This window comes from Miscanthus floridulus, chromosome 10, assembly GCF_019320115.1.
Source record: "Miscanthus floridulus cultivar M001 chromosome 10, ASM1932011v1, whole genome shotgun sequence".
NCBI lineage: Eukaryota > Viridiplantae > Streptophyta > Magnoliopsida > Poales > Poaceae > Miscanthus > Miscanthus floridulus.
This window is the reverse complement of record NC_089589.1, coordinates 47596368-47623630: the sequence shown is the minus strand read 5'-3', so window position 1 is coordinate 47623630 and position 27263 is coordinate 47596368. Positions and strand designations below refer to the sequence as shown.

The 27263-nt window shown below is 43.2% G+C and overlaps 3 protein-coding genes across 4 annotated transcripts; all 3 read left to right on the top strand.

The window, feature by feature from the left end:
• The first annotated feature begins 8979 nt into the window (after nucleotides 1–8979).
• LOC136490172 (putative F-box/FBD/LRR-repeat protein At4g00315) lies at nucleotides 8980–12663 on the top strand. Its single transcript, XM_066486654.1, has 5 exons — nucleotides 8980–9194; nucleotides 9552–9637; nucleotides 10057–10905; nucleotides 11034–11186; nucleotides 12039–12663. Exons 1-5 carry the CDS (start codon nucleotides 9137–9139, stop codon nucleotides 12417–12419), a joined length of 1527 nt encoding a protein of 508 aa, XP_066342751.1. The 5' UTR covers nucleotides 8980–9136; the 3' UTR covers nucleotides 12420–12663.
• A 1621-nt stretch (nucleotides 12664–14284) lies between these two features.
• Nucleotides 14285–16488, top strand: LOC136490171 (protein COFACTOR ASSEMBLY OF COMPLEX C SUBUNIT B CCB1, chloroplastic-like). The gene is made up of 4 exons (XM_066486653.1): nucleotides 14285–14603; nucleotides 15297–15421; nucleotides 15832–15984; nucleotides 16068–16488. Exons 1-4 carry the CDS (start codon nucleotides 14316–14318, stop codon nucleotides 16252–16254), a joined length of 753 nt encoding a protein of 250 aa, XP_066342750.1. The 5' UTR covers nucleotides 14285–14315; the 3' UTR covers nucleotides 16255–16488.
• A 3258-nt stretch (nucleotides 16489–19746) lies between these two features.
• On the top strand, nucleotides 19747–27022 carry LOC136486568 (uncharacterized). 2 transcript variants are annotated; one of them, XM_066483497.1, is made up of 5 exons: nucleotides 19747–21190; nucleotides 23109–23680; nucleotides 23777–23996; nucleotides 25316–26654; nucleotides 26734–27022. In XM_066483497.1, the coding sequence occupies exons 1-4, from the start codon at nucleotides 19883–19885 to the stop codon at nucleotides 26630–26632; spliced, it is 3417 nt and encodes a 1138-aa protein (XP_066339594.1). In that variant the 5' UTR covers nucleotides 19747–19882; the 3' UTR covers nucleotides 26633–26654; nucleotides 26734–27022. The 2 variants fall into 2 exon arrangements, with proteins under 2 accessions (XP_066339594.1, XP_066339593.1); XM_066483496.1 differs by having other exon boundaries at nucleotides 25316–27022.
• Nucleotides 27023–27263: the final 241 nt, after the last annotated feature.

Sequence of the window (27263 nt, the reverse complement as noted above, 5' to 3'; positions counted from 1 at the left end):
CAGGTCTCGTCGTCCTCCGACTCCGGGGGCGGGTACGCCGGCACCACCTCCGCGAGGAGCGGCGGTGGCGAGTGGGCCGGCAGTCGGCGGCGGCCTCGTGCGCGTGTGGCTGGCTGGCAGGCATCTCGAGGCGCGCAGAGGGATTGGGTGACGGGACCGTGATGGGTTGGGCGGAGCGAGGCGAGGAACGCGGCCACTTGCGAGCTGCGGCCGGTGGTCCGTTGTCGATTGCGGAGGAGCACGACACAGTCACCTTCAACCATGGCAGCGCGCGTGAAGGGCAGAGGAGGAGAGCACGGGCGGTGACGAGATTTGGGACCGGGGCTTAGCCAAGCCTGGCTCCGAGAGAACGACCGTCCCTGCGTTTTTATAGAGCCAGGCTAGGGATGGTCGGTGGCTTGGCACTAAACAGCCAGGGGGGGAAGCTTTAGGGTCACTGTTTTAACTTTTTTTTTTTTTTTGCGTCGTCAAACTGTAGGCGTACAAAGTCAAAAATACCCTTAGGTATAAATATATCATTAATTTTGTTTGAACATTTTAACAACTTCAAATGAAAAAACTCAAAACTAGAAAGTTGTAGATCTCATCGAGATCTATATATTTTTATATAAAAATTATTTTCATTTAATTCCGCAAAAAAAGATATGATTTTTCTAAGATATATTAATCATATCAAATCATATTTTTTGTGGAATTAAATGAAGATAATTTTTATATGAAAATTATAGATCTCGACGAGATCTACAACTTTCTAGTTTTGAGTTTTTTCATTTGAAGTTATTAAGATGCTCAAAAAAATTAATGATATATTTAAACTTAAGGGTATATTTCAACTTTTCACACACGGCGTTAAAGCCCAAACTGACGGCATTGGCATGGAGGGCACAAAAAAGTTAGAGCGGTGGTACCGAAGACCGTTGAATTTTTTCAAAGGCTCACGAAACATTGCGATCTTTTTTAATGGTACACGAGGAATTCCCTCCGGAGCCTTAGTAAGGGTTAGCCACCCAATCCGATAGACCCTATATTGTTGTAACAAAAACATAGAATTATCCAGAAATGTTGTGCCATGATCGTTTAAGCACGTACGTACTTGATGTAACCTTAAATTACTTTGATATGCCTACCTTTTATGATTTTTTAATGTTGTAAAAAACATACTATAGAGTATCAATTATAAAGTATTTCCCCCATATCTTCCTTCTTTCTTAATGGGTTGTTTAGCTGATGGTTTTTACGGCTGAAGCCAGCTGATGCTATTTGATTGTGAGAGAAAAACACTATACCATGACTGATAAGTCGGGCCGATAAGTTCAAATGAACGTGGCCAAAATTCTTTCTATATGCTTTCATTATCATATGCGCTTCTGACATTGTCATGTTCATTCTTTAATGGGTATCCTTTCATCATAAGAGACGGCCTTTCAATAATATATGTCTATTTTCACAAATAGGTGTCTTTTCACTGATAGACAACCTTTCACTCAGTGGAAGTCTTTACACTAATAGACAACCTTTCACGAATAGACATCTTTTCATGAACATATATATGTCTATTCCATTGTACATTAACACATTTCGTATAGTTTTGGAAGGGAGAGAACAGGAAATCTAAATCCAATAACTTCAATTCTTTTAATCTAGCAATCGTCACACTAGAACTTTAATAATTAGAATTAATCTATAAATTCATCGCAAAAAAACATCTATAAATTACATGAGTCATATTTATGAATAAAATATTCTTAGATTCTCCCACTTGGCTCATGTAATGACTTGAAGATTCAAAATGTACTTTAAGAACTCAGATACGATGGAACATTCAATCCTTCTTTAGTTAAATTGAAAAGATAGGATCATAGTGGTGTCAAGTTATTTTGTCATCCTTCCATGTATCACTTTCTATCCAACTCATAACAACTAAACGAGAAAACCATCATTAACATTTAGTCGTTATACCACTAAAATATATTGTATACTCCATAAGGTTGATAACTATATTCAGCAAAACACAACTTTAATGAATTTATTTGTGTCCAAACTTTTCGAGCAACTCACAATGTGTGTATATAAACTCTCACAGATAATATGCTATCAAGGACTTTGACTATAATGCTCATCTACTGGACATAGCTAGTACACGTCATCTTATGTTATGATGTCCTTAATAGCATATCCACTTAGGGTGCGTTTGGTTCGAGGAGCATATCCACTTAGGGTGCGTTTGGTTCGAGGACTAAGTTGGATGGGATAGGTTAATCCATGGATATTGAGGTAAGGATATCCATGATGCATGTTTGGTTGAATATTTGGGACGAGCTATTTTTTTGTTTGGTTGGATGGGTGAAATGAAAGTGGATGGGACGAGAATAGTTGACTAATTATATTTATTATTTAAAAATAATAACAACTAATTACACACTAATAAATATGCACTAATACTAATTTTGTCATGATAATCACTAATTTAAAATAAATATGTTAATTAGCACCATTAATAACCTAATTAGCACACAAACATGCATTAATCAATGTATTAGCACTTATCAAAACTAATCCATCCGACCATCATAATTACTTAGTAATAATATGGCATACTAATAATCCTTAATTTATTTACTAACGATAAAGATTAAAACACATGGATAAGCTGGTCCGCGAGATTTTTACGAACCAGTAAATCTAGCATCTTGTTGTATATTCCCTATCAAAGATTTCCTTATCTTAGTGATCCACCAAACCAAACACTGGATATCCATGGATGAGATATCCAAGCAACCAAACAATTTTTCTTTTTATTTGCTCACTAAGTAGCGTGCCCGTGCGTTGCTACGGGATAACTAAACTTTTGTACTAAAAATACATAGATCGCACGATAAGATAACAATATTGTAAGACATTAAACTGACATTTAATCCAATAAACAAAGTTTGTGAAATTAACAGTCACTAAGAGCACGGCACCACAGGCTCACAAACTCTAATATATAGACATTTCCGTGATACGACTAAAATAATGTTTTATATCGGCAAGAAGTCTCTGATATTACAAATTAAATGAAGCAATCAAATATGTCAGACAAACATTGCTCAATCCACATATTTTGAACCTATTTGACCAATAAAAATGCATAAAATAACTTATTAGTGACTATGCAGAACATACGAAAGATTAGAATTAGTACTAATTATTTATGTGAAGCACTTTCAAAAAAATAGTGTCATGACTGTGCATTTAGTGCAGGATCAAAAAGCAGGTACAATCCTTTTTTCTAACCTGAATATGCTAGGAACATACTGCATATGAATTACCAGCGCGAGTTGAATTTAATAGGTGGAATTCATTTATCAGAAGGATGAAATCATCTTCAGAAAGGACAAATTAGTTGAAAATTAGGGAGAATGAAACAAAAAGGAAGAAGTATCATGTTAGGATTCTGCCTAGATTTTGTCATTTGAATGCCTTATACCTATTCCAACGGAACTGACAACCCCTCTTAATCATGTATAACTTAACCGAGCCACTTGAACCATCAGATTCAAATACCTCAAAAAGAGATGATGCACAATCTTAAGGATTTAGTAGCAAGGCAGTCGCATCTCAATGACCATCACATTCAAATACCTCCAGAAAGAGATGATGCACAATTCTAGGAAGTGCATATACAATTTGAAGATAATAAACGTATAGATAGAATTGAGTTCACAAATACCATGTTAGGACATAAATATACTAGCATTACAGAATTAAGGTATGGTCAGAGCTATCATCTATGAGGAATCCAGGTGATCAGAAGCTGCTAAGAATAAAAATATCAAACTCAGGTCTCATACTATATATGGAATGAAAAATAGGAGAGCATTTGCACTTGGATAATCACTTCATTTCACCGGTAGAGTGAGAAAATGTACAGATGTAACGGAAATAGGAAGGGAATTAACTAACCTTTTGGGCTTCATTGAACACATAAAGCTGCTTCCATGGATGATTCTAACTACTGAAGTAGTACATAACTGTGAGTATTGGATAGATAACCATCCTCTCGTGCTGACTGAAATCACTGAACTGTACTATATTGAAGTGTTGTACACCTTCTGAAATGTGCAACTATAGAAGCCAAGGACCCACTACATGGATAGGAAGAGCACCTGCACAACCAAAATAGATAGAAACTAAATGAGAAATTATGTGTCAATTTCTTTTTAGCTTGCGTTGCTTAGTGTTCAAAAGTAGTTTCAGCATCAAATCTATATAATTAAGTACAACTTTTGAACTAAATCATGAAAATTCCTAGACCATTTTTATGCGGTAGTCTAAGAAGCATCAGTTTGCACTTGGAAAGGAAAATCTTCTCCTCGAGAAGTGCGTTTATTTAATCTATTATTTTAAGACTGAGCGTGTGATTGTTCTTCGGTGTCTTATCAGTCACGGTCTCTGGCTGTGATGTGGCCTATCAAAAAGTCGAAGTTATCTTCATTTTTCCTTCTACATGAATCATATGATGCATGGCTTCTCTGACTAAAACACCTGGCTGACGATCAGCTACTTTAAATTTCCATCTTGCAATACTAAAATTCCATCTGTTAGCGCGAGAGTACTAAAATTTCATATGATGTCATAAGATGCATCCTCTCTGGATATATCTGTCAAAAAACATACATATTGGTTACAGAGAATTTTTAGAACTCTAACCATTAGAGATCAAATTGTTTTCTTTATTAGACACTTCCCTAGTACCTAGCGAAGTGAATTAATGTTGAGTTCCAGCTTCTTCCATTCGTCATTCATGCTTAAATTAGTGGCTGTCTATCTCATAGATCTAATGAATTTCTCTCCCATCCTAAGAACTGATTCAACTGAATGAGCACGTGCATGGATAAAAATGAGCAAACGGTTCAGGAATTTTAGTGTGGGAAGGGAGAAAGGAAGGACCTTACACTGCTTCTAGGAGAGGAACTGGCGAACTGCGCTGGGGAGATGGGCTGCGCCCTTGCCGTGGTCGCGGGCTCGCCGATGTCGTGCTGTGGTGGGGCATTACCCTCGGCTTCCGCTCCCATCCAATGCTCGCATCAAACCCAGAGAAGATCGAGGCGGCACATCCTACACTCGAATCAACGAAGTCAAGAAGGGAAGGGAAAGAAGGAGACGATGCAAATGAGGGGACAGAGGAGGGGGTCTCGAGGAGGGGAACCTGGATCTACCACTCAAGCGCCGGTGGCGGGGTGGCCGCGGCGGCCGGTTGGAGGCGTTGGGTCATGGAGTAGCAGTGCTCGAGCACCGGGAGCGTGCTCCAAAGCTCGGGGATCTCGTCGCAGCTGAAGCCGAAGCCCAGGTCAACGCATCCCTTGAGCTCCTCCAGGTCATCGTCTGTGAGACTCCTGGACCTCCCCCACCGCGTCGTCTCCACCGACGAGCATGACAGGTTTTGGGTCCCGCCGCCTCCCACTGCGCCCCATGCCACACGTCCTCCGCCTTGGGCTCGTCGACCGACTCGATGGCCACGGCCACAGCGCTGCGTCGAGGTGGTGGGTGGCGGCGGTAGCCAGCCAGCGTAGGTGCCAGGACGCCAAGGTGGCGGTGGTGGGCGTTTGGCCCGTGCGTCGGGGTGGAGGCAGCGGATTTCTGGCGGCCAGGCAGCGGGGCACCGAGGGACGTCGGGCAGGCAATGACGGCAGCGGGCATCACGCAGACGGGTGGGCAGCGACGGTGTCCCCCTGCTGCTGTGCTCCGCCATGGAGGTCCGTTGTGAGGCCCATCGTAGCGCACCTCCCCGAGTGCTGAGCAAGATCCGAGTGTGAGATGGAAGGAGAGAGAGAGAGAGAGAGAGGGAGAGGGAGGGGCAGCGTGGGGGTGAAGCAGAGGGTGTGCGGTGGAGGTGGAGGACGGTGCGAGGGGAAGAGGCAGACGATGACGTGAGGGATCAGATCGATCGCGAGAGGGAAGGAAAGAGAGGGAGAGGGAGGGGCGGCGCGGAGGATCGCACGAGAAAGTTGCGGTGGCTCGAAGGAAGTCGCGGTCGCAGGGGATAAAGAGGCAGATCCAAAATAAATATCGTACCAAAAAGTGTCAACGCTTTGTTCTTTTTAGTTGTATAGGAGATTAGACACTATTTTCTTTGCCTTTCTCTTTACACAAGTTTTCCTATTAGTGAGTTTGTACTTTTATAAACTTGAAGGACCCAGAAAGTCGACCACAAGAGGGTGGATGGGAGCCAAATCTATTTTTTTTTTATTTTGGCCTATGTCCTAAATTCAACACCAAATCTTCAGAAAGTGCTCGAGAATCCCCAATTTTTTTAAAATTTGGCCCTTTTTTAAAGAAAATTTACGTTTGGCCCCCCTAGGAGACTTAAACTCATCTTTGGACCCTGGGGGTCGGCGCCAGGACTCATGGCGCCGAGGTAACACGTCTCGGCGCCACATACTAGGACAAACCTATCTTTTTAATGGCCACGTCCATGTGTTTGTTTTTTTTTGCGCCAAGACGTGTTACCTCGGCGCCATGAGTCCTAGCGTTGACCCACAGGGTCCAAAGATGAGTTTAAGTCTCCCAGGGGGGCAAACGTAAATTTTCTTTAAAAAAGGGTCAAATTATAAAAAATTGGGTCGAGAATCTCACACAAGTCAGCTAGTGACTAGATGAACCCTAGGCAGCAGCAAAAATACCCTGGAGAAGGTGCAAAAGAAAACCGAGCAAAGCCCATTGAAAAACCCGATTCGACCGTTCAAACTGCTCCAAAACCACGTAAGGGACCTCGCAAAAATACCCTGGAGAAGGTGCAAAAGAAAACCGAGCAAAGCCCATCGAAAAACCCGATTCGACCGTTCAAACCAGACCGGTCCGGTGTACATATTGGACCTGTCCGGTATGAACCTAACAACATGCATTATTTTGGGAGAAAAAATGAAAACCTCATCAAACGGTGTCCAAAAATTATGAATTTGAACCGGAGGCTGGGCCAACGCGTGGGGCTAGCGGCTGCGGCCATGGCTTCGTCTATGCTCGGATAGAGAGTGATGGAGGGAGGAGAAGAAGGGGGCGGCCATGCAGCACAGTTATAACTAGACAAGTCACTCCCAAAGTGCAGGCGCCTATCACACCATTCCATTTAGCGCCACTGGGTCCATGTCATCTCCAGGTTGTGCACAGCGGGAGGAGCCACCGTTGCATGAGTCACACCATGCGTGTTGGCGCGACTCAGGTGGTCTCACTTGCGTCGTGTAGTGTGAAATGACTCAAAGGCTGACTTCTTGCAAATCTAGTTACTGATGAATTATTTTTTTAATAAAATACTAGTTTTAAAGGGCTGGATTTAACACCGCCTATGTAGTGCAGCACCAAGGAAAAAACAAGTTGCAGACTTGAAGGAATACAGAGGTTACTATAAATTCTAAAGTTATAGGTAATCTTTTTACAGCTAAATATAGTTCCTTTGTTCAAAAAAATGCAAATCTAGTATAGTACCGTGTGAAAATATCTTAAGTTTAATAACTTATAAAAAAAACATTATCAAAATATAATATTAAATTAAATAAATATTATTAGATTTGTCATTGTAACATATATTTTCATACCACTTAACATACTCATATTTTTACAAATTTTTTCCTTGAACAGAGATAGTACTCGTACTATTTTTTCCACTTCTCCGGTCACATCGATTCTCTCCGCCCAAATGCAAAATCGCCACCAGACTCCCGTCCTCAGTGATTTTTTTTTTAACCTTTTTCTAAAACAATTTCCAAATCTAAGGCCTTTGCATTTTTATTTTCAAATCTAACCTGTTTGGCCGCGCCTAAGTTCGTGGCATGATCAAAATACGCTGTCACGCCACATGCATTAGTGCGGCACGATCTGTCACATCGGACAAGGATTTTCACGTGGAAATCCTTGCCGCGCTACGCCCATTGGCGCTGCAGCAAGGTAGTGTCGCGCCAACCAGACTGGCACGGTAAGGTACAACCTTAAAAAAATTGTATCTTTTTCATACGACCTCGAATGAAGATGATTTTTATATGAAAATTATAGCTCTTGACGACATCTACAACTTTTTAATTTTGAGTTTTTTTAATTTAAGGTCATTAATATGCTAAAAAATTAAACAATATTTCAGCAGTATATTAATCACATACAAGTGCTCGTTCCCTTGAGAAATCCTATCTCTCGAGGTCATTAATTTGAGTTTTTTTAATTTGAGGTCATTAATATGCTAAAAAAATTAAACAATATTCCAGCAGTATATTAATCACATACAATTTTTATATAGAAAGTATTTTCATTTGACACCATATATAAGAGATACAATTTCCCAAGGCGACAAGCACGCGTACGTGATTAATATACCATGTTCGCTTGTTGGTTTCCCAGGCTTATTCAATCAGCCAACAGTGTTTTCCTCTCACAAAAAACCAGCACCAGCCAGCCCAAACCAGCACCAGCACCAACCAGCGAACAGGGTGACTGTTGAAACTTTATTTAATTTTTTTGATCATCTTAGTGACCTTAAATTAAAAAACCCAAAACTAAAAAGTTGTAGATCTCGTCGAATGCTACAACTTTAATATAGAAAGTATCTTCATTTGACACCATATGAGAGAGATACGATTTTTCCAAGGAAACAAGCACTTGATACGCGATTAATATACTGTTGAAACTTTATTTAATTTATTTAGCATCTTAATAACCTTAAATTAAAAAATTCAAAACAAGAAAATTGTAGATCTCATCGAAAGCTATAATTTTTATATAAAATCATTTTTATCCAAGATCATACGAAAAAGATACGCTTTTCTAAGGTTTTATCTCGCCGCACCGCGTGGTGCTACAGTGCTGCCGTAGGGATTTCCACATGTAAAAATCGCTGTCGGACGTGGTAGACCATGGTGCGTCGATGCATGTGGCACGACACAGTGTTTTGGCCGCGTCACCGACTTAGGCGGGGTTAGATTGAAAAATAAAAAGCAACTGCGTTAGATTTGGCATTTATTTTAGAAAAAAGTAAAAAAAAAAATTCTCCTCTGCTCGAAAGTCGCAGCACCATCGCCGCCGCGGCGGCGCCATTGTACTTCTGCGCTTTTCAGTACATATAAATCGGCGAGAGCAAGGGAGCATCAGTGGCTTTGGGTTAGATCTGGGGATGGCGGCCATGGGGAAACCTGAGCAGATGGAGGTGCTTAGCCAAGATGCGATAACTGGTATGCCCCCTGTTCGTCCCAGTTTCTTGGTTTCTAGGACGAAGATCGCTGAAATATGTGCATAGATCTGTATTTCCTCCCCTGTGAAGGTTGTTGTTATCAAACCCTTAAATCCTACTACCTCCCTTCTAAATTGTAAGTCGTTCTGGCTTTCCTGTGCACAAGAATTTTCCCATGCATCTGGATGAGTGCCTAGATGGCAAGCTTACGATTTGGGGTGGAGGCAGTAGTTCCTTACAGTTTATTGTTAAGCAAGAGCTTGATTGTCGAGCCTAAGTGGCTTGTGCAGCTGGCCAGCTGCCACTTCATGCCAGTTTCCCTTCTGTATCATGAGTTCATGGCCTATCTGATTTTCAGGTGAGGGGTTGTCCTGTTCGGCTGCTGAAATAAAGCCTGATTCTCACTGCGGCGAAATAGTTGGATCGCAAGTCCAGCTTCCAGAGGTATGGGATAAGATCGAGTAATAGTCTATGTAATTTCAAGTGTGGGAAACAAAAATGTCAGTGTTCACTGCTAGAGCTAGGGAAATTTTGGATTATAGGAATTTGTTGGTCCATCATTCCATCTGATATCCAGTAAACGCCATCAAGTCTGGAGTTCCTTTGCAAGTTAAAGGCTCTGTGGATCCAAGGTGTGATTGTGATCCTCCTCAAGTGGGTAAGGTTATGGGGTATGATTTCATCATTAAAAGATGGGGATGCCGGAGGTTATGGGCAGTTAAAAAAACAGTTTAACTGTTAACAAAAAAAGTAAATATGACTACATATTTGGATAGGAATTTCCACATGCTTCGCTTCAACAAAGAAAACATTATTGCTACATCTATTTTGCGGTGTTTATTATTTATCTCATGCTTGTGCAGGACATTCTTCATCGGATACACGCCCTTATGCCGATGCGAGATGCTGCTCAGGCTGCCTGTGTGTCTCATGCTTTTCTGCGTTCTTGGAGATGCTATCCCAATCTCATCATTTCTGTTGATTCACTATGCATAAATGAATATGGATCTCGGTATGATGAATTAACAATGGATTTTATCACTAGAGTTGAGCACATTATGCAGAATCACTCTGGCATGGGAGTGAAGGAATTTAGACTACAAAGCTACCCTTGTTCCACTATAGATCCCAGTTATCTTGATCACTGGATTCAAGTTGCCATGACACCTGGGATTAAAGAGTTTGAACTATCATTGTTTGAAATCGGTGACATCAAGTACAGTTTTCCATGTTCTCTTTTATCTAGTGAGAGGGGAAGCTCCATTCAGTCTTTGATGCTTTCTGGGTGTTCTATTCACTCCATGGCACAAGTTGGTTGCGTGAGTAGCCTGACAAATTTAGTTTTGTATTCAGTCGACATCAGTGGCGAGCAACTATTACATTTTCTGTCCAATTCTTGTGCTTTGGAGAAAATTTCCCTTTCCAACTGCAATACTATAATTTGCTTGAAGATACCTTGTCAGCTGCAAAAGCTTAATATCCTGAGCGTGCTGGACTGCCAAATGCTGGAGATGATTGACAGCAATGTCCCAAATCTCTCAACTTTCTCCTGTACAGGACGCCAAATACATATCTCACTAGGACATGCATTTCAAGTGAAGGAAATAAGATTTTCCTGTCACTATTCATCAAATGCACTTTATTATGCTATTACCAAACTTCCATTCATTGCGCCAAATCTCCAAACTCTATTTCTGTCAACCAGTGATGAGGTCAGTTTTATGCTTGCTAATTAATCCATTTTTTATGAAAGCAAAGTGCCATAGAATAGTTGTATGTTTGCAGTACTCAATAAATCATATTTTGCTCATGACTAACCTTTGGGCATCTCTGTCTTCAGACTATCAATACACCAATGACGTTAGGCAAATTCCTCCAGCTGAAGTACTTGGAGATTACATTGTGTGCTACAAATTTTTCTCCGGACTATGACTTTAGCTCCCTGGTATCTTTTCTTGATGCATCTCCCACCTTGGAGACATTGATCATACGTGTAAGTCTTCATTTACCTCTGAAAAGCTGCCCATGATGAAAACCGAATTAGCAATTATCCGTGGTAATATATACTTTTGAAATGTATTTATATGACAACAACAATAATATCCTTCACCTAACTAAAGAATTGGCAAGATGTGAACCGGCCATGTTCCTGTTTCTGAACTTAGCTGGCTCAGATTGAGAAACCTGACAGTTCAGATTTTTCTATTTCTCAAATGTACAGAAGATCTACATATCATTTCATTAATAAGAGAGGAGTTAAACACAAGAGTGGAGAGAAAACTCTCGCCCACCCAAAGACACACCCAGACACATGCTTACAGAAATACACCCAAACACAAAAGGAAAAACTAAGAAAGACAGTCTCAACCAAGAGAGGGAAAAAAACAGAACAGGAGACCAGAAACTCCAGAACTAAAAATCACATAACCACATTAAGCTCCTGGAGATCTTTCTCTTCGGCCGAGCACCAGAGGACACACTCATCTGCAACTGCATGTAAGATTGTCCAGACATTTGGCATTGTCTTATTAAAATCACATTCATTCCAGTGCTTCCAGATTTCCCATGCTGCTATAACGATGAGTGTGTTGAGTCCTTTCCTGATTTCCTTTGGCAAATTCTTGATTGCCTGGTCGGGTTCAGCTTTCTAGCACAAGGCATTTGAAAAAGTGGAAACCATGTATTACTTGCTGATTGGGAACTGGATTTTACTTGTTGCTGGATATTTCCTTAGCCATGGTTGTTACAAGTGAATTACATGTTTGTGGCGAAGATTGGTGTATCCAGTCTAACTGAACCTTCTAGTTATCATGGAAGAGACACTGACTTTATTATTCCTGTGCAGATTTCTCTGCCAACCATTAGGCCCGATTCGATTCTCGAAGATCCTGATGGTGATTCCTCACAACTACAATGCCCCTCAGAATGCTACCATGACAACCTCAAGAATGTGATGATAACAGGGTTTTGCTCCGCAAAGAGCATGGTCGAGCTCACCATCCACATTATGCAGAAAGCAAGGTCACTAGACTGCCTTACGTTAGACACTACCCGTGGCCATGACAGGAGGTTTGCCAACATTGATAGGTGCTGGCCACTCAATGAGGAGGCACTTGTAGAGGCTGGAAAGGCTCGTGTTGCCATTGAAAGATACATTGAGGAGAGAGTGCCCCCATCTGTGAACCTGAAGATTATCGAGCCGTGCAGCAAGTGCACATACAGATAAACAGTGGAGGTTCACATGAATAAAGCCCCTATGTGCACGGATGTAATGTTTTGACGTTTTGTTGACTTCTTAAAAGACACTAAACTCTGCACCCTTGCCGGACAGATTGCCCAACAGTACTATTTATCTACATGCCTTTCTCATAAGTTTTGTGGTCATATCGTAATACTGTGTATGATGAAAGAATGTGAGATTCTTGTAGCGTTTATCAATAGAAAAGGAAGGCACTGAAGCTTTCGAGTTAGCATTGGATAGTGCAGATGAGTTTTCTCCCCCCTGGAACATGCTTAAAGTTCGTTTGGATCCTGCAATATGGTAACTTCATATTTCCTATAATCTACTTCCTCCATTTCAAATTATAAAATGTTTTGAGTTTTCTAGATATATAGTTTTTCTATGCATTTAAATATATGATTTGTCTCTATACATAGTAAAAATAATGTATCTAGAAAAGTCAAAACGTCTTATAATTCATCTTATAATTGGAATTAATTGGAATAGAGGGAGTAGTTGTTTGCATCACATGATCGGTATCATGGCATTGCTTGGGCGCAGGAAGTAATAATAAGTCCGATGACCTCCCAAGTCCCCCTACCTCTTGTGGTGGCAAAGAAGATGAATTTCGTTAAGGTACAGGGAAGAGGGTCGATATTGCAGGCAATTATTCTTGAGTCTTTTCCTCGTGTGTCATTAAAAATGTTTGCAATTCTATATGTGCTATGTTTGCAATTCTATATGTGCTATTAAAAAAATTGAGCGATCACAGATGTCACTAGTTAGAACTTTTTTTGTCTTCACCATTCATTCCACATTCCGTTGGCATTTCACGGTTTAGCAACCCTGATATGTGGACCCGGCTAGTGAAAATGTCCCTCTCTCCTACCCTTATTCTCTCTCGCATGCTCACGCACACACGGAGAGAGGTGGCGGCGGCGGAGCGCCCGTCTAAGGCGGCCGGGTGCACGTCGGGAGGTGGACGCACTCGCAAGGTGAGCTCGCCGCACGTGCACCATTCGCGTTCGCCAAGGTGTGACCGTGCGGGAGCTTGCCCACGTTGGCTAGGTGGTGGTGGCGGCGCCGTGGACGATGGAACGGTGGAACGGGAGATGGAGGCCACGGCGAGGCCGGTGCCGGCGGGGTGGTCGCCGGCCGCGGTGCGGCACCCAGTAGGGGCCTCCAGGGACGACGATATTGTACACGCGGGGGCGCTGGCCTTTGTTCCGCGAGATGCGTGGGCAGAGCTTGCTCGCCGACGAGTACACCTTTCCCGCCGCTACTCCACTCCACGACGCTCCTGCGGGGATCGCTCGGGGTCGGTCGGTGCACGCCGCCACAGTTCGCCGCGAGCTCCACCCGTTCTGCATCCCATTTCATGTGGACGACCCTCATTGTCGAGTATGCGCAGAACGACCGTGGCAGTAGTCGCTCAAGGTCTACGTCGATATGGTCCGATCTGAGTACAAGCTAGACTACGTGACCTTCATCGATGTGCTCTTTCGCGTGGAGGCGATGCGGGAGACAGTCCGAGGAGAGCAACAGGGAGATGTCCGTGGAGGTGTCCAGCCCTACAGGGCCACGGCCAAGCGTACTGACGGTGAGACGGGGCACTAGTGGGATGGAGAGCAAAATGGTCATTTCATAACACGAACAGAAGGGCACCGAGGAAAAAAGGAAAAAAAAGTTTGGAATTGTGATATCTACTCCTAACTTTTTATAATAGCACGTATGAAATTGATTTTTTTTAATTGCACACGGGAAAAGAATTTCTTCTACGTGTTTCGTTCACCTCCTCGAGAGTCCACTTACACTTACACGCGGGCCCCGCCAACTTTATGAACGCACCGCCCTCCCCGCTTTCCCACCCCCACGGCTCTTGCCTCTTATCCCCAGCCGAAAATGGACGCCACCACCGCCGCGGCTGTGAGGCGCCTCCTCCTCCCGCTCCGCGCCCTTCCGCCGGCGCCGCCGCGGGGCGCGGCGGTCTCCGCGCGCCCCCGGCGGCGATTCCGGGCCGCCCCGGCGCGCGCGTTGCTGGACAGCGCCGCGGTCCTGCTCGACGCCGCGGCCGCGGTGGCCGCCGGTGGGACAGGTTACTCGCAGGCGAGCTATTACACATCGCTGGGGCTCTTCGTTCTCTCCGTGCCGGGGCTGTGGTCCCTCATCAAGCGCTCCGTCAAGTCCAAGGTCCCGGATCCATCCCTGTGCCCCTCTCCCCTCTTCCGGTCCATCCTCGTTTTCCGTTGCTTGTTGCTCGCCCCCGCACTCGCGCTCGTCGCTGCTCCGAGCTAGTGCGCGCGCGCGCGCGAGCACGAGTGCCCTGTGAGCAGGGCGCGCACCACGCGCACGCCTGTGTGCGCTGTTCTCGTGCCACACTTGATCGTCAGCGTACAGTAACTCCGAGTAGATGCACCCGTGCCTGCTGAATCGGGTAATTCTGGCTCCTGGATGAGCTTATCTTGTGTCTCGGCGAGCTTACACACGGGTTTGAGCTTCTGTGATTAGCTTTGATGCAGGTTTCGTTCTTCCTTCTTTTCGAGATGTGACTGCTAGTGCTCTGTGATGTGGGTAGTGGTAGTGGAGTGGACTTGTGTCGGCAAAAGATGATATACCTTCTTCTTTTCTTATTTGATTTGCATGGTCCAAGATGCCACCACCACGTCCGATAGGGACCGCACTGCATTGCATAATTAAATTTTTTTAGTTGTCCTCTTGATGGCAATTGGCAAAGTTGTTTTATCACAAACAGTTTCATATTGAGTAAAGTACTATACCTGCTAGTTCAGAGGTTTATGTGGGTTTCTTGAACCCCATTTTTTTGGGTTCTTGACCAAAATTCAGCAGCACTATTTGTCATGTATGCCAAATTGGTGGATGCAGATTGTGCAAAAGACATTTATCAAAGAGGAAGGGCAGTCGATGGCGCCAAATCAGGTGGCTGGAGAGATCCTGTCGTTCTTCACACGCAACAATTTCACCGTCTCAGACCGTGGGGAGGTCATCACGTAAGTTGCATGCTAGCTTGTGTCCTGCTGCAGTAATACATAGTTTGGCTATGCTTTTATCTTTATGAAACAAAATCTACTTAGGTTAGATTTAGCTATGTTGTGTCTTGATTCTACTGCCAAGCTAACTCTAAGTTCGCATGAATCCCCATCTTAGTGTTGGACACAGTAATTTGGTGTTTCAAACACCAAAATTTGTTTTCATCGTAATAGGAGTATGCAAATGAGTAGTACGGTGGTAGTGTAGCCGCTTAGCAGCTTGCCCCGTCACCAGTGTGTTCCATAGTGTGAAACTGCAGTTCACAGTGTTTCTGTAATGTAATCCAGCACAAGCTCATGGATTTTCTCCTACATGGGAAATTGGGAATACCTTATAAGCTGAACTGAGGTATATTTTGCTTCTGAACCAGATTTGAGGGCACAATGATACCAAGCAGAGGGCAGGCGGCGCTGCTAACCTTCTGCACCTGCATTAGCCTTGGGAGTGTTGGGCTCGTTCTATCAATCGCTGTACCAGAAGGCGGCAACAACTGGTTCTGGCTTATGACCCTAAGCCCCTTGGCGTATGTCTATGATACTTAACTCCCAGCAATTCTGAATGAATCTTCCAGTACAAATGTAGTAACTGACCCTTCATGAGGTCCAGGGGAGTGTACTACTGGACAAAAGCATCAAGGAAAGAAGAGATCAAGGTCAAGATGATCCTATCCGATGATGGGAATGAATCCGAGATCCTTGTGCAGGGTGATGACGTCCAAGTTGAACAGATGAGGAAGGAGCTCAAGTTCAGCGAGAAGGGGATGATATATGTGAAGGGCATCTTTGAGACATGACTGGGAGTTTGATATCTGTGAGTGAACAGTCGAAACGAGTCTTTGCTGCAACGGAAACTGCGGAACTCAGGTAAGGAAATTAATGCAAATTGGACGGGCAAATCTGTACCTTGGCTTATAAAGGAAAAAGAAGTGATCTTCATACGGGATTTGATTATTGTAAGTGTTGCCAGTATGAGGATAGTTAATGTATGAACTCAAACTAATGACTTTGTAAAAAGTTGATGAGAAGCACCTTTCTGAGCATGAAAATACTAGCCCTTTAACAGGAGAAAGAATTAACTGGAAATTTGGCCGCTGCGCATAGGAGGTTCAATTGGCACCCAGGATTGCAAGTTTGCTCTCCATGTTGCAATTGGGAAGGTCTTGCATATTATTTGTTTATTTTTGCGACCCAGGTAATATTGAGTATGAGGAGGTTTGTTTTAATTTTTTCTTGCTTGTGCATCTGATGTGAAGGGATCGCTTCTGTTCTGGAATGGTCTGTTCTTGCCATCCTGTTAGCTATATTATTATGTGGAGTTAATTTCACAAAACTACAACTATTTATGACATCATAATAAAGGAACTACAACTTCGTGTAGTCATTTTCGCAAAATTACAATAACTTTGACCCCTGGTACTTCCTTGGTCGCAAATGTGATGTTTTGGTGTTAAGTCAATCAGTCACAAAATATGTGATGATTTGGTGTCGTCATAAGTCATTCTTTCAAAAAGAATTGACCGCAAAATAGTTTGTATGTGTTGAGTTTGAATGTTTCAAAGTAAAAATATATATATTTGCTATGTTTTATAGAATTTTTATGATAAAATGTAGTGGTCAATATGTGGAGTGGTTGACTATCACTTATTTTATGACTGATATCCAGGCGGTCTCAATCCAAAACCTGTGAGATAGTTTTCACAAGTCATATAGACAATAGATGGACGAGAGTGGATGAGATAAGAATAGTTGTCTAATTATATTATTTAAAAAATAATAACATCTAATTATACACTACTATCGGTCCATTTTATTTGGCACACACGCATATCAAGATTTAAACTTTAAAAACTTTGACCAATAATTAGGTTAATAATTTTTAACTATTATAATACAAACTTTATATGATTAGATTTATAATGAATTATACTATATAATAATTATAAGTTTATAAGTACAAATAATATAATATAAAGCAAATGAATGGTCAAAGTGTACTCTAGGAGACCATATCATTTTAACTTGCGCCAGATAAAATGGATCGGAGGGAGTAATAAACATGCAATAACACTAATTTTGTGATGAAAATCACTCATTAAAAATAAAATATTTTAATTAGCACTACTACTATCCTAATTAGCACACAAAACGTGCATTGATCAATATATTAGCACTTATCAAAACTAATCTTGTCATCATATTTACTAATTAATAATTAATGTAACATACTAATAATCCTTAATTTATTCACTGATATCAAAGATTATAAAACATAGATAAGCTCCTCTACCAGTTTTTTGGTGACCACTGTATTCAACATCTAGTAGGAATATTCCATGTGATGGATATCTATATTCAGCTAACCTGGCCTATTTGTAACACGCATGAATGCAAAACAAAGAAATGAAAAAACAAACAGGAATAGAATAGAGAGAAAAATAGAAAACTATATAATTTCAAAACACAGGAATATAAACTTTGGCGTGTTTGGATTGTCGGAAAATAGGAATATCGCATGTGTCCTAGAAGAGTTTCAGGCTTCAGAACTTGAGAAAACATTACAGAAAATTTTCCTCTGGGTTTCTTTGTGATGCTTTGTTTTGTGGAGCAACGTCAGGCTTGTGAAGCAAAATGAGTCTTTCCCCTAGAAAGGAATGCAGATTTCCTTTGTTTCGAATAGCAAGTCGAAGATAAAAAAAAATAAGTTGAGAAAAACTTTCCTAAAAAGTTTATTGCTTTGTTTTTTTTCTTGAGAAATCCTTGATTCTAAATATTTCCAATTTCCATCCAACCAAAGTACCAATGGAGTTGTTAGCGCCTGGACGTCCGATCCAGGCGCTTAGCGTCGGACAGTGTAAATTCCCGATGAAACGTTAATATGCGAATAAAAAAATCCCGCACCTCACCATGTTATTTGTACGCTCGCCCGCACGCCTGACACACCCCGCCTAGATGCTTGACTCACCCCCATCCATGCACCCCCATCCGTTCGCCCCATCACCGCAGACGCACCTCCGCCCTGTCATGCCCCCGACCGTTGGCCCTCAGCACCCCACGCCACATGCGCCGACCATCGGCTCGCCGCACCCCATTCCCTGGCGCTTGCTGACTCCCTAAACAGCATGAAACACTTAATGCAACGTACGTCTTAAAACAGATGAAACATCTGGAACATACACTTGTAACATATGTGTGAAAACATATGCAATATCCAAATAGAGTAATAGACCACTTGCAACATGAAAACACTTGCTACAACAGAAGACTGAAGGAGATGAAATATTTTGGAACATATTGTTGCAACATATGTGTGAAAACATACACAAAATCCAGATCAAAACGATTTGCAACATACGTCTGGAAACAGATGAAACATTTTGAACAAACGCTCTGAAACACTTGCAACATCCCCCGATCTATTTTTGCAACATTCATATGAAAGAATTGCACATACATATGAAACACCTGAAACATACATACGCAACATAGGGGAGGGGAAGGTTGGGCCGGTCGTCGGGGTCGAAGACAGCAGCGAGCGGCTGTGCGTGAGCACCACCGCCACCGGCGCCACCAGTACCGGGCTAGGCTCGACGCGACGGTGGGGGATAGGGAGCGAGGAGCGCCCAAGGCCGTTGGGGTGGAGGAAGCTTAGTCGCTTGGGTGAGAGAGGGCACCGCTGGTGGTGGGGAGGGTGCCGCGTCGGGGTTGGGGAGTGCTGCCTGCTCCCCTGCAACACCGTCGCGCCACCTCCATAGATCTCGCCGGAGTGAGAGGATCATCGGATCTGCGACATCGGGGGGACTCCCGGTGGGTGAAGACGCCTGGGTGGAAGAGGAGGATGCCGGGGTGGGCGATAGAGGGATAGAGCGGAGCGTCACGGAAGCACCGAGCACCGGAGAGAGGAGCTCGTTGGCAGGCGGCGTGTGTGCAGTGAAGCGGAGCGAGGCGATTCGGCCAGGAGGCAAGCAACGCGTACGGTAGTGAGATAATTTTTTTTTCCCAACAAGGTAGTGAGATAAAATTGTGAGGCACATCACGTGAAGAGGAGTCGCTGGCGTCGCAAGCAGTAGCATTATCGAAGTACCAAATGCATCCCAAGTCAAAAGCCCGCCTCCGGTACTGACAAGTGGCCCCGCCAGTCCAACTTGATCCAGTACGTCTTCCGCTGACACATCCGCCGGCACGACGCGCTGGCCCACAGTCAGCCACCTAGCTTCATCCCGTCGTACTCGTGAGTCGTGCGCTTCCCATCCCCCCCCCCCCCCCCCCCCCCCCCCCCCCCGCGACCCTGCCGGCCTGCCCCCACTCTCCCACTCCAGATCTCCTCGTCCACCCTTCGCCGTCGTCTTCCTCCTCTCCGGCCGGCCGATGCGTCCCAAACCCTAGCCCCCCCGTCGCAAAACCCTAGATCCCGCCGCCGCCGGCATGGATCCCTCCTCCGGATCCGCGTCCCGCCACGGTGGCCTCCTCATCTCGCCGTCGCTCTCCACCCCGACCTTCTCCACCCGCTCCCCGTCCCCCTCACCCTCACCGGCCGCGTCCCCCGCGCCGCACCACCACCATGAGCGCCGCAACTCCACGTCCTCCCCGAAGCCCCTGGTCCCCTTCCCGGCCTCCTCTTCCGCCAGCAGGCCCCGCTCCTCCTTCGGCGGCGCGGGGCCCCGCGGCGCCGCGGCGGCCGCCTCGGCCTCGGGCCCGGCGTTCGCCCACAACACGATCCTCGCGGCGGCGCTGGTGCCCGCCGCGGCTTTCCTTCTCGACCTTGGCGGGCTCCCCGTCTTCGCCGTCCTCGCCATCGGCCTCGCGGCGGCGTACCTCCTCGACGCGCTCCAGCTGCGCCAGGGCGCCTTCTTCACCGTCTGGGCGGCGCTGCTCGCGGCCGATGTCGCCTTCTTCTTCTCCGCCTCACTATCGTCTGCTGCCGCCGCCTCGCTGCCGCTCACCGTCCTTGCACTGCTTCTCTGCGCCGAGACCTCCTTCCTCATTGGCGTCTGGGCGTCGCTGCAGTTCCGATGGATCCAGCTCGAGAACCCGACCATTGTTGCTGCCCTTGAGCGGTTGCTCTTTGCCTGTGTGCCCATCGCCGTGCCTGCCCTCTTCACGTGGGCTCTCGTATCTGCGGTCGGCATGGCCAATGCATCCTACTACTTTGCCGCGTTCTGCATGGTGTTCTACTGGCTGTTCTCCATACCCCGTCGGTCTAGCTTCAATAGCCGGAAGCAGGATGCTCCAATGCTGGACAGTGATGGCATTCTTGGCCCCTTGGAGAGCTGTGTGCATTCTCTGTATGTGCTGTTCGTGCCGGTGTTGTTCCATGCTGCGTCCCATCATGCCACACTCTTCACATCGTGGGCCAGCGTGTGTGAATTGCTGCTGCTGTTCTTCATACCGTTCTTGTTCCAGCTTTATGCTTCCACTCGGGGTGCACTGTGGTGGATCACCAGGGATGCACGCACAATGGACCAGATAAGAATCGTGAATGGGTTCGTTGCACTGGTCGCGGTGGTGCTTTGCCTTGAGGTGCGAGTTGTGTTCCACGCGTTTGGAAGATACATTCATGCTCCACCACCGCTGAATTACCTGCTTGTAACGGTCACGATGCTTGGTGGCGCTTTGGGCCTTGCAGCACATGCTGCGGGCAAGGTTGGGGATGCTGCTAGCTCAGTGGCTTTTACAGGGTTGGCAGTGCTAGTCAGTGGAGCAGGAGCTGTAGTCATTGGATTCCCCATGATGGTATGTTGCAGTCTCATTTATGCAATTGGTATCTGCTTATGTGACATTTTGATTTGTTAAAGCTAATGCATGTTGCATGCTACGTTGAACCAAAAAATGTAGTTCTTTGAAATTCGTCTTGTATTGTGAAGTTGATTAAGGCTTTGGACTTTTACTAACAATAACTACTGCTTCTGGTCTTGTATGGTACATTTGAGTTTCTCTTCGTTGTCTCTACCCCACATATTTTAGACTAGTTCTACATCAGGTATTAGTAGTAGTGCTTAGATAAATTAGTCAAGGGGCTATTGCCCTTATCATTAAGTTAGTATTGCCATTGCTGTCTGTCCATTTTATGTCACATTTGTTACACTATAGATACAGTATGGTTAAACAGTTCTATTAGACTTTACACCAATGATGTGTTTGCTATTTTTCTTGTCTCTTTGTATTGTTGAGGATCTAAGTTCTTATGTTCAATTGGTTCTTGAGCAGCAATATCTTTTAAATTTTAATATCATTAGCTCACAATAGTTTTTACGTGGATGAATCTGGCAGTTGTCTATGTAGTGAGATCATTATGGTTTGGATCATCTTCAAAAGTTCTGACCACCAAACTGAAGCAACACAGCTTTTTGAAGCTTTTGCTTGATTTATGCCAAATTTTGACATGGATAAATTGAGTAAATTTCACAAACTACACGATTTTTTTTATCACAAAACTACAATTTTAAAAGCTAGTTTCATATAACTACACTCTATTGAAACCAATATTGCAAAACTACAATTTCTAAGATTAACTTCACAAAAATACACTTCAATTGTCAATTCATATAAAAAACTACACATTTATTGTCATTACACATCGCAAAATTTCAGTAGCCTTTAAAAGCATAGTTTTGTGTAATTGGTTCCCAGAGGTGTACTTTTGTTTTTGTACCTATTTCGATGAAAATGTAGTTTTAGAAAACTGTTTCTACTTTCTATGAAGTGTAGTTTTGCGATGATTTTCCAATCATTGTGTAGCTTTGTGGGTTAACTGCAGTATAGAAACTATAGATACCGTTACTCATATTTGAATGAGAATAAATTGTGGTATTGTGGGGCCATATATGCTCATACTTGATGGTACTTGACCATTGCTGTTGGTAGATGCTCATCAATTATATATTACATGTTTTAACAATTGTTGTTGTTCTTGTTTGCTTTGACCTAACTCTTGCATTTTTGTTTGAAATGCTGTAGCTGAGTACCTGAACACTTGCACTGTTACGCCCTTATAATCCCTCAACTTGTGTCATCCTCACCACAATATCTCAATGATGTTGTTGCTTAGTACTTGAATCATGGCTGTGCGAAGCTAGTGAGTTCCTTGGCACGGGTCAAGGTTTTTGAATGCTACAGTGCTGCCAATTCTTTCAAACCTTATTTAGATTATATTAAATATCTATTGCATAAATACTGCAAAACTATGTTGTTAAATTAGTTAGATCTGTGCTTGTTGATATTTGCCCCTGTGCAGGAGTTCTAACTGGCACATATGAATAAAATGCTATCATGATCCATGATACCCTTTAAGATGGGTTTCTGTTAACGAGGAGAGAAAGAATGCACTCTATTGTTTCTTGTCAAACTCTTTAGATACTTAAATTTCATATTAAAGAAGTACAAAAACAACATGAGTATCTAATCAAGTAGAGTTGTGGAATAGCAGACTTTTGTTGAACAGAGAGAAGTCCCTTTGCATGGTGAGTTATAGGATGGAATGGTCTCATTGGAGGTATAAAGGTGGCAGTGGTATAATGCACATGTCTTGTTGCAACCAATCGCGCTTTACTAGCAACCCTGTCCTGAATCTTGCAACATTTTCTACCAGTTATTTTTGTTTGCACATCAACAGATAGTTGTGTATAATGCCTTTTTGTTAATTCTTTTGCAGTTTCTGCCACTGCCGATGATTTCTGGCTATTATGTTGCAAGGTTCTTTACTAAGAAAAGCTTGTCATCATACTTTACCTTTGTGGCACTTTCAAGCTTGATGGTCCTTTGGTTTGTGGTGCACAATTATTGGGATCTGAATATTTGGCTTGCTGGTATGCCATTGAAGTCCTTCACAAAGTATGTTGTTGCAGCTGTCATCATGGCAATGGCTGTTCCTGGTTTGGCACTTCTCCCAACAAAACTTCGCTTTCTTCTGGAACTGGGTCTTATTGGTCATACATTGTTGCTATGCTACATCGAGAACCGATTGTTCAACTATGCCTCCATGTATTACTATGGATTTGAAGATGATATCATCTATCCTAATTATATGGTTTTTATTACAACCTTTTTGGGCTTGGCTCTTGTAAGAAGATTATATGTGGATCAGAGACTAGGGCCCAAAGCTGCTTGGATTTTAACTTGCCTATATTCATCAAAATTAGCAATGCTGTTTATGACATCAAGATCAGTTATATGGGTCTCAGCTGTTCTGCTACTTGCTGTTACTCCCCCTTTACTTCTTTACAGGTATTTTCTTAAAATCTAGTGTTTTGATAGAAACACCAACAAAATTTTTGTTCCGCAAATTTTTGTTGATAAATTCTTCTTGCTTGTGACTTTCAGAGACAAGTCCAAAGGAGCTTCTAAGATGAAAGTCTGGCAAGCTTATTTCCATGCATCTGTCATAGCGTTTTCTGCCTGGCTCTGTCGGGAAACAATTTTTGAAGCTTTACAGTGGTGGAATGGAAGACCTCCTTCAGATGGTTTGTTACTGGGTTCATATATTCTGTTGACAGGAGTTGCATGCATTCCAATAGTCGGTCTCCATTTCCCACATGTTCAGGTAGTTGTTTGTTACCTTCGTTCTTGTTAAAAAGGCTAATCATCCTACTGCTTACAACATATTAGATGTTGTGATATTTCTATGCTGTTATCGTTTTATTCTCAAGCAATATTTTGTGAAGGGCTGTTCATTTCCAGACTTTTAGCATGATGTTAGGTGTTCTTACAATGGATAATTTACTCATTTTTTACACTAGGAATCTATAGATGTGTTTAGAGGGCATGCAACTGGACCTGCAGTCATATTTAGTGTCAGACTGTGAGAGCATGCATATTTTTAGGACCACATGGCTAAATTGATAGAGGCAAGGGGGTCAGACTAAAATGTATCAAGATCTCACTTGCAATGTGGAATATCAAACCTATCTTGCTTCCCTGGTAATTTATGAACTTCGCAAATTTAAAGAAGAAAATATTTAGTTAACTTCATGGGATGCATTAACTTTGAACTGAAAACAGAGCCTAATGGTTTCAAAGTTTGGCCATGTATGGTCTGAATTGCTGACATTATTTTGTTAACTTGAAAGCGATAATCATTTCATTCGATGGATTATATTTTACCATTACTGAAGAGTTTTCAAATGATCAGGATGTGAGTTTTATAACGCTAAAAGATATGCTTTGCCTGAAATGGCTGTGATGCATGCAACAACATATAATTATGGATTTGGGACACCATAATTCAAAATTTGAACTTTTTTTGGACTATCATTTATCTCTGGAATTTTAGTTATGTAATTCCCAATTGTGGTTTTACTTCCTTAACCAACCATAAGAAATAGTCCTAGCAGCTTCTGTTTCTTTGGAGTGTTATTAAGTTATATTCGTTCCAGTTGGATTCAAGTGTCATTTGAGCTGATAACCAAATGATCAAGAAACACTGACGTTCAATTCAGTCTTTCCACTGATACCCCTTTTAATATGATTGCATGCTATAGTTAACACAAGCTCTGCATTATTGCTTGCTCCAGCACAAAATAGCATGATTTGAAGTGAACCGCATGTTCACTGCTGTGTGCTCCTTGGTTAGTGGAGTGAACTCTGAAACACAACTTAAAACTGATTGCAGGGAGTATGGCCCACATATTTCTGATTCCTGTCAATGAAAAGGAATAATTTTTTTTTTGCCTCTTGTTTCTGTAATTGAATTTGATTCCTCTTTACCGAAAAGCATCTTCAAGTTAAAGATTGAACCATACCTCCTGTTTTTAGTACTTCCATTTACCCTCTCTTATGCTACTTTTTGCTCTATACCTGTCTACATCTTACAAATTCTTTGTTGCTGCACCAATTGATTATAGTTTCAATATTTCCTTGCAGTCAGCGAAGAGATTCCTGGTCCTTGTTGTGGCTACAGGCCTTCTCTTTGTTGTTATGCAGCCTCCTATTAAGCTATCATGGGTATACCGGTCGGATTTTATCACAGCAGCACATTTATCTGATGATGACATTTCAATATATGGGTTTGTAGCATCTAAGCCCACATGGCCGTCATGGCTGCTCATCGCAACTGTGGTACTTACACTAGCAGCAGTTACATCCATCATCCCAGTGAAGTATGTTGTTGAGTTGAGGGCTTTGTATGCAGTGGCAGTTGGGATTACACTAGGCATCTACATATCTGTTCAGTACTTCTTCCAGGCAGTTGTTCTGTATCCTCTTCTTGTTGCAACAATTGTCTCAGTGGCAGTCTTTGTCGTATTCACGCATCTTCCTTCTGAATCGAGCACAAGGGTTTTGCCATGGGTGTTCTCTTTCTTGGTAGCTTTGTTCCCAGTCACCTATCTGCTTGAAGGACACTTAAGATCCAAAAGTTTTGCAGATGAGGATGAAGCAGAGAAGTTCACCAACATGTTGGCTATAGAAGGGGCTAGAATGTCACTTTTGGGTCTCTATGCTGCTATCTTCATGATTATTGCATTAGAAATCAAGTTTGAGCTGGCTTTGCTATTGCGTGAAAAGGCTGCAGACAGAGGTATGCATGGTCCATCTAGTCGGAGTTCTGCCTTCCCACCAAAAGCAAGGCTGCTCCAGCAACGAAGAGCTCATGCTGCACCAACATTCACGATCAAGCGGTTGGCAGCAGAGGCAGCATGGATGCCTGCTATCGGCAATGTTTCTACTGTGCTGTGTTTTGGCATCTGCCTGGTTCTAAATATAACACTCACTGGTGGCTCGAACCGTGCTATTTTCTTCCTGGCGCCCATCCTTCTGCTCTTGAACCAGGATTCAGATATCTTCGCAGGATTTGGTGATAGGCAGCGCTATTTCCCAGTAACAGTTTCTATTTCTGGTTATTTATTATTGACAGCATTGTATAGGATTTGGGAGGAGACTTGGCCTGGCAATGGAGGATGGGCTCTTGACATTGGGGGCCCAGGCTGGCTGTTTGCTGTGAAGAATTTTGCTCTTCTTGTGCTCACTTTACCGAATCACATACTCTTCAACCGCTTCATGTGGGATTATGTCAGACAGACAGATGCCAAGCTACTGCTGACGCTACCTCTCAACTTGCCTTCGATTATAATGACAGACATACTTACTATTCGGGTGTTAGGATTGCTAGGAGCTATGTACTCTCTTGCCCAGTACATGATATCAAGGCGTATAAGAATTGCTGGGATGAGATACATTTGAAATAGGACATGTAACTTTCAAGGTAAATCTGGTACACCTTACCAAATTGCTGCCAGTAGAGTCTGGTTTCCTGAAGCCACCTTTCAATGCATCGCTTGCAGGCTGTCACTATACATCAAATTCTTTCAAAGCTCTGGAACATTGCCTGGTCGGCTCGGAGCAAAATTGTGCCTTGTAGCAGAGAGAAACAAGGGTCGAATGACTTTGCTTTTTTGTACTGAATGAACTGTATACTTAGTGTACGCTAAAGGTGTTGTCGCAGACTCGCAGATATAGACATGTTTAACTGCACATATGAGATGACATCACCGTGGCCCCTTTGAACTTGTGATGACGCAAAGTTTTGCAAGAATGCTATTCGATAAGCCTGAGCAGAAGACTTCGATGTAAGATGCTGATTACGCTTTTTATTTGTTCCAGCTCGTGGGCTTGCTTTTCTGATTCCTGTAAAATTGTGCTTCTGTAAGCCTTGTAGCACTGGGACTGGCTCATAGCCTGGAACAGGAACCTGGAACTGGCTCATAGCCTGATATCCATGGTTCGTCTTAAAGCTAGAGGGAATAGTAAAGAAATTTAGCGGGGCCGAACTGGCACAGAAACTGGCTAATATACCACGTCATAGCAGGCTCCG

Excerpts from the sequence above, each read along its gene's own strand:
- LOC136486568 (XM_066483497.1), top strand. The coding sequence starts at position 19,883 with ATGGATCCCTCCTCCGGATCCGCGTCCCGCCACGGTGGCCTCCTCATC. Across the intron at positions 21,191-23,108 it reads TCATTGGATTCCCCATGATG|TTTCTGCCACTGCCGATGAT; the intron begins GTATGTTGCAGT and ends ATTCTTTTGCAG. Across the intron at positions 23,997-25,315 it reads TCCATTTCCCACATGTTCAG|TCAGCGAAGAGATTCCTGGT; the intron begins GTAGTTGTTTGT and ends ATTTCCTTGCAG.
- LOC136490172 (XM_066486654.1), top strand. The coding sequence starts at position 9,137 with ATGGCGGCCATGGGGAAACCTGAGCAGATGGAGGTGCTTAGCCAAGAT. Across the intron at positions 9,195-9,551 it reads TAGCCAAGATGCGATAACTG|GTGAGGGGTTGTCCTGTTCG; the intron begins GTATGCCCCCTG and ends TCTGATTTTCAG. Across the intron at positions 9,638-10,056 it reads CGCAAGTCCAGCTTCCAGAG|GACATTCTTCATCGGATACA; the intron begins GTATGGGATAAG and ends ATGCTTGTGCAG.
- LOC136490171 (XM_066486653.1), top strand. The coding sequence starts at position 14,316 with ATGGACGCCACCACCGCCGCGGCTGTGAGGCGCCTCCTCCTCCCGCTC. Across the intron at positions 15,422-15,831 it reads GACCGTGGGGAGGTCATCAC|ATTTGAGGGCACAATGATAC; the intron begins GTAAGTTGCATG and ends CTTCTGAACCAG. Across the intron at positions 15,985-16,067 it reads ATGACCCTAAGCCCCTTGGC|GGGAGTGTACTACTGGACAA; the intron begins GTATGTCTATGA and ends CATGAGGTCCAG.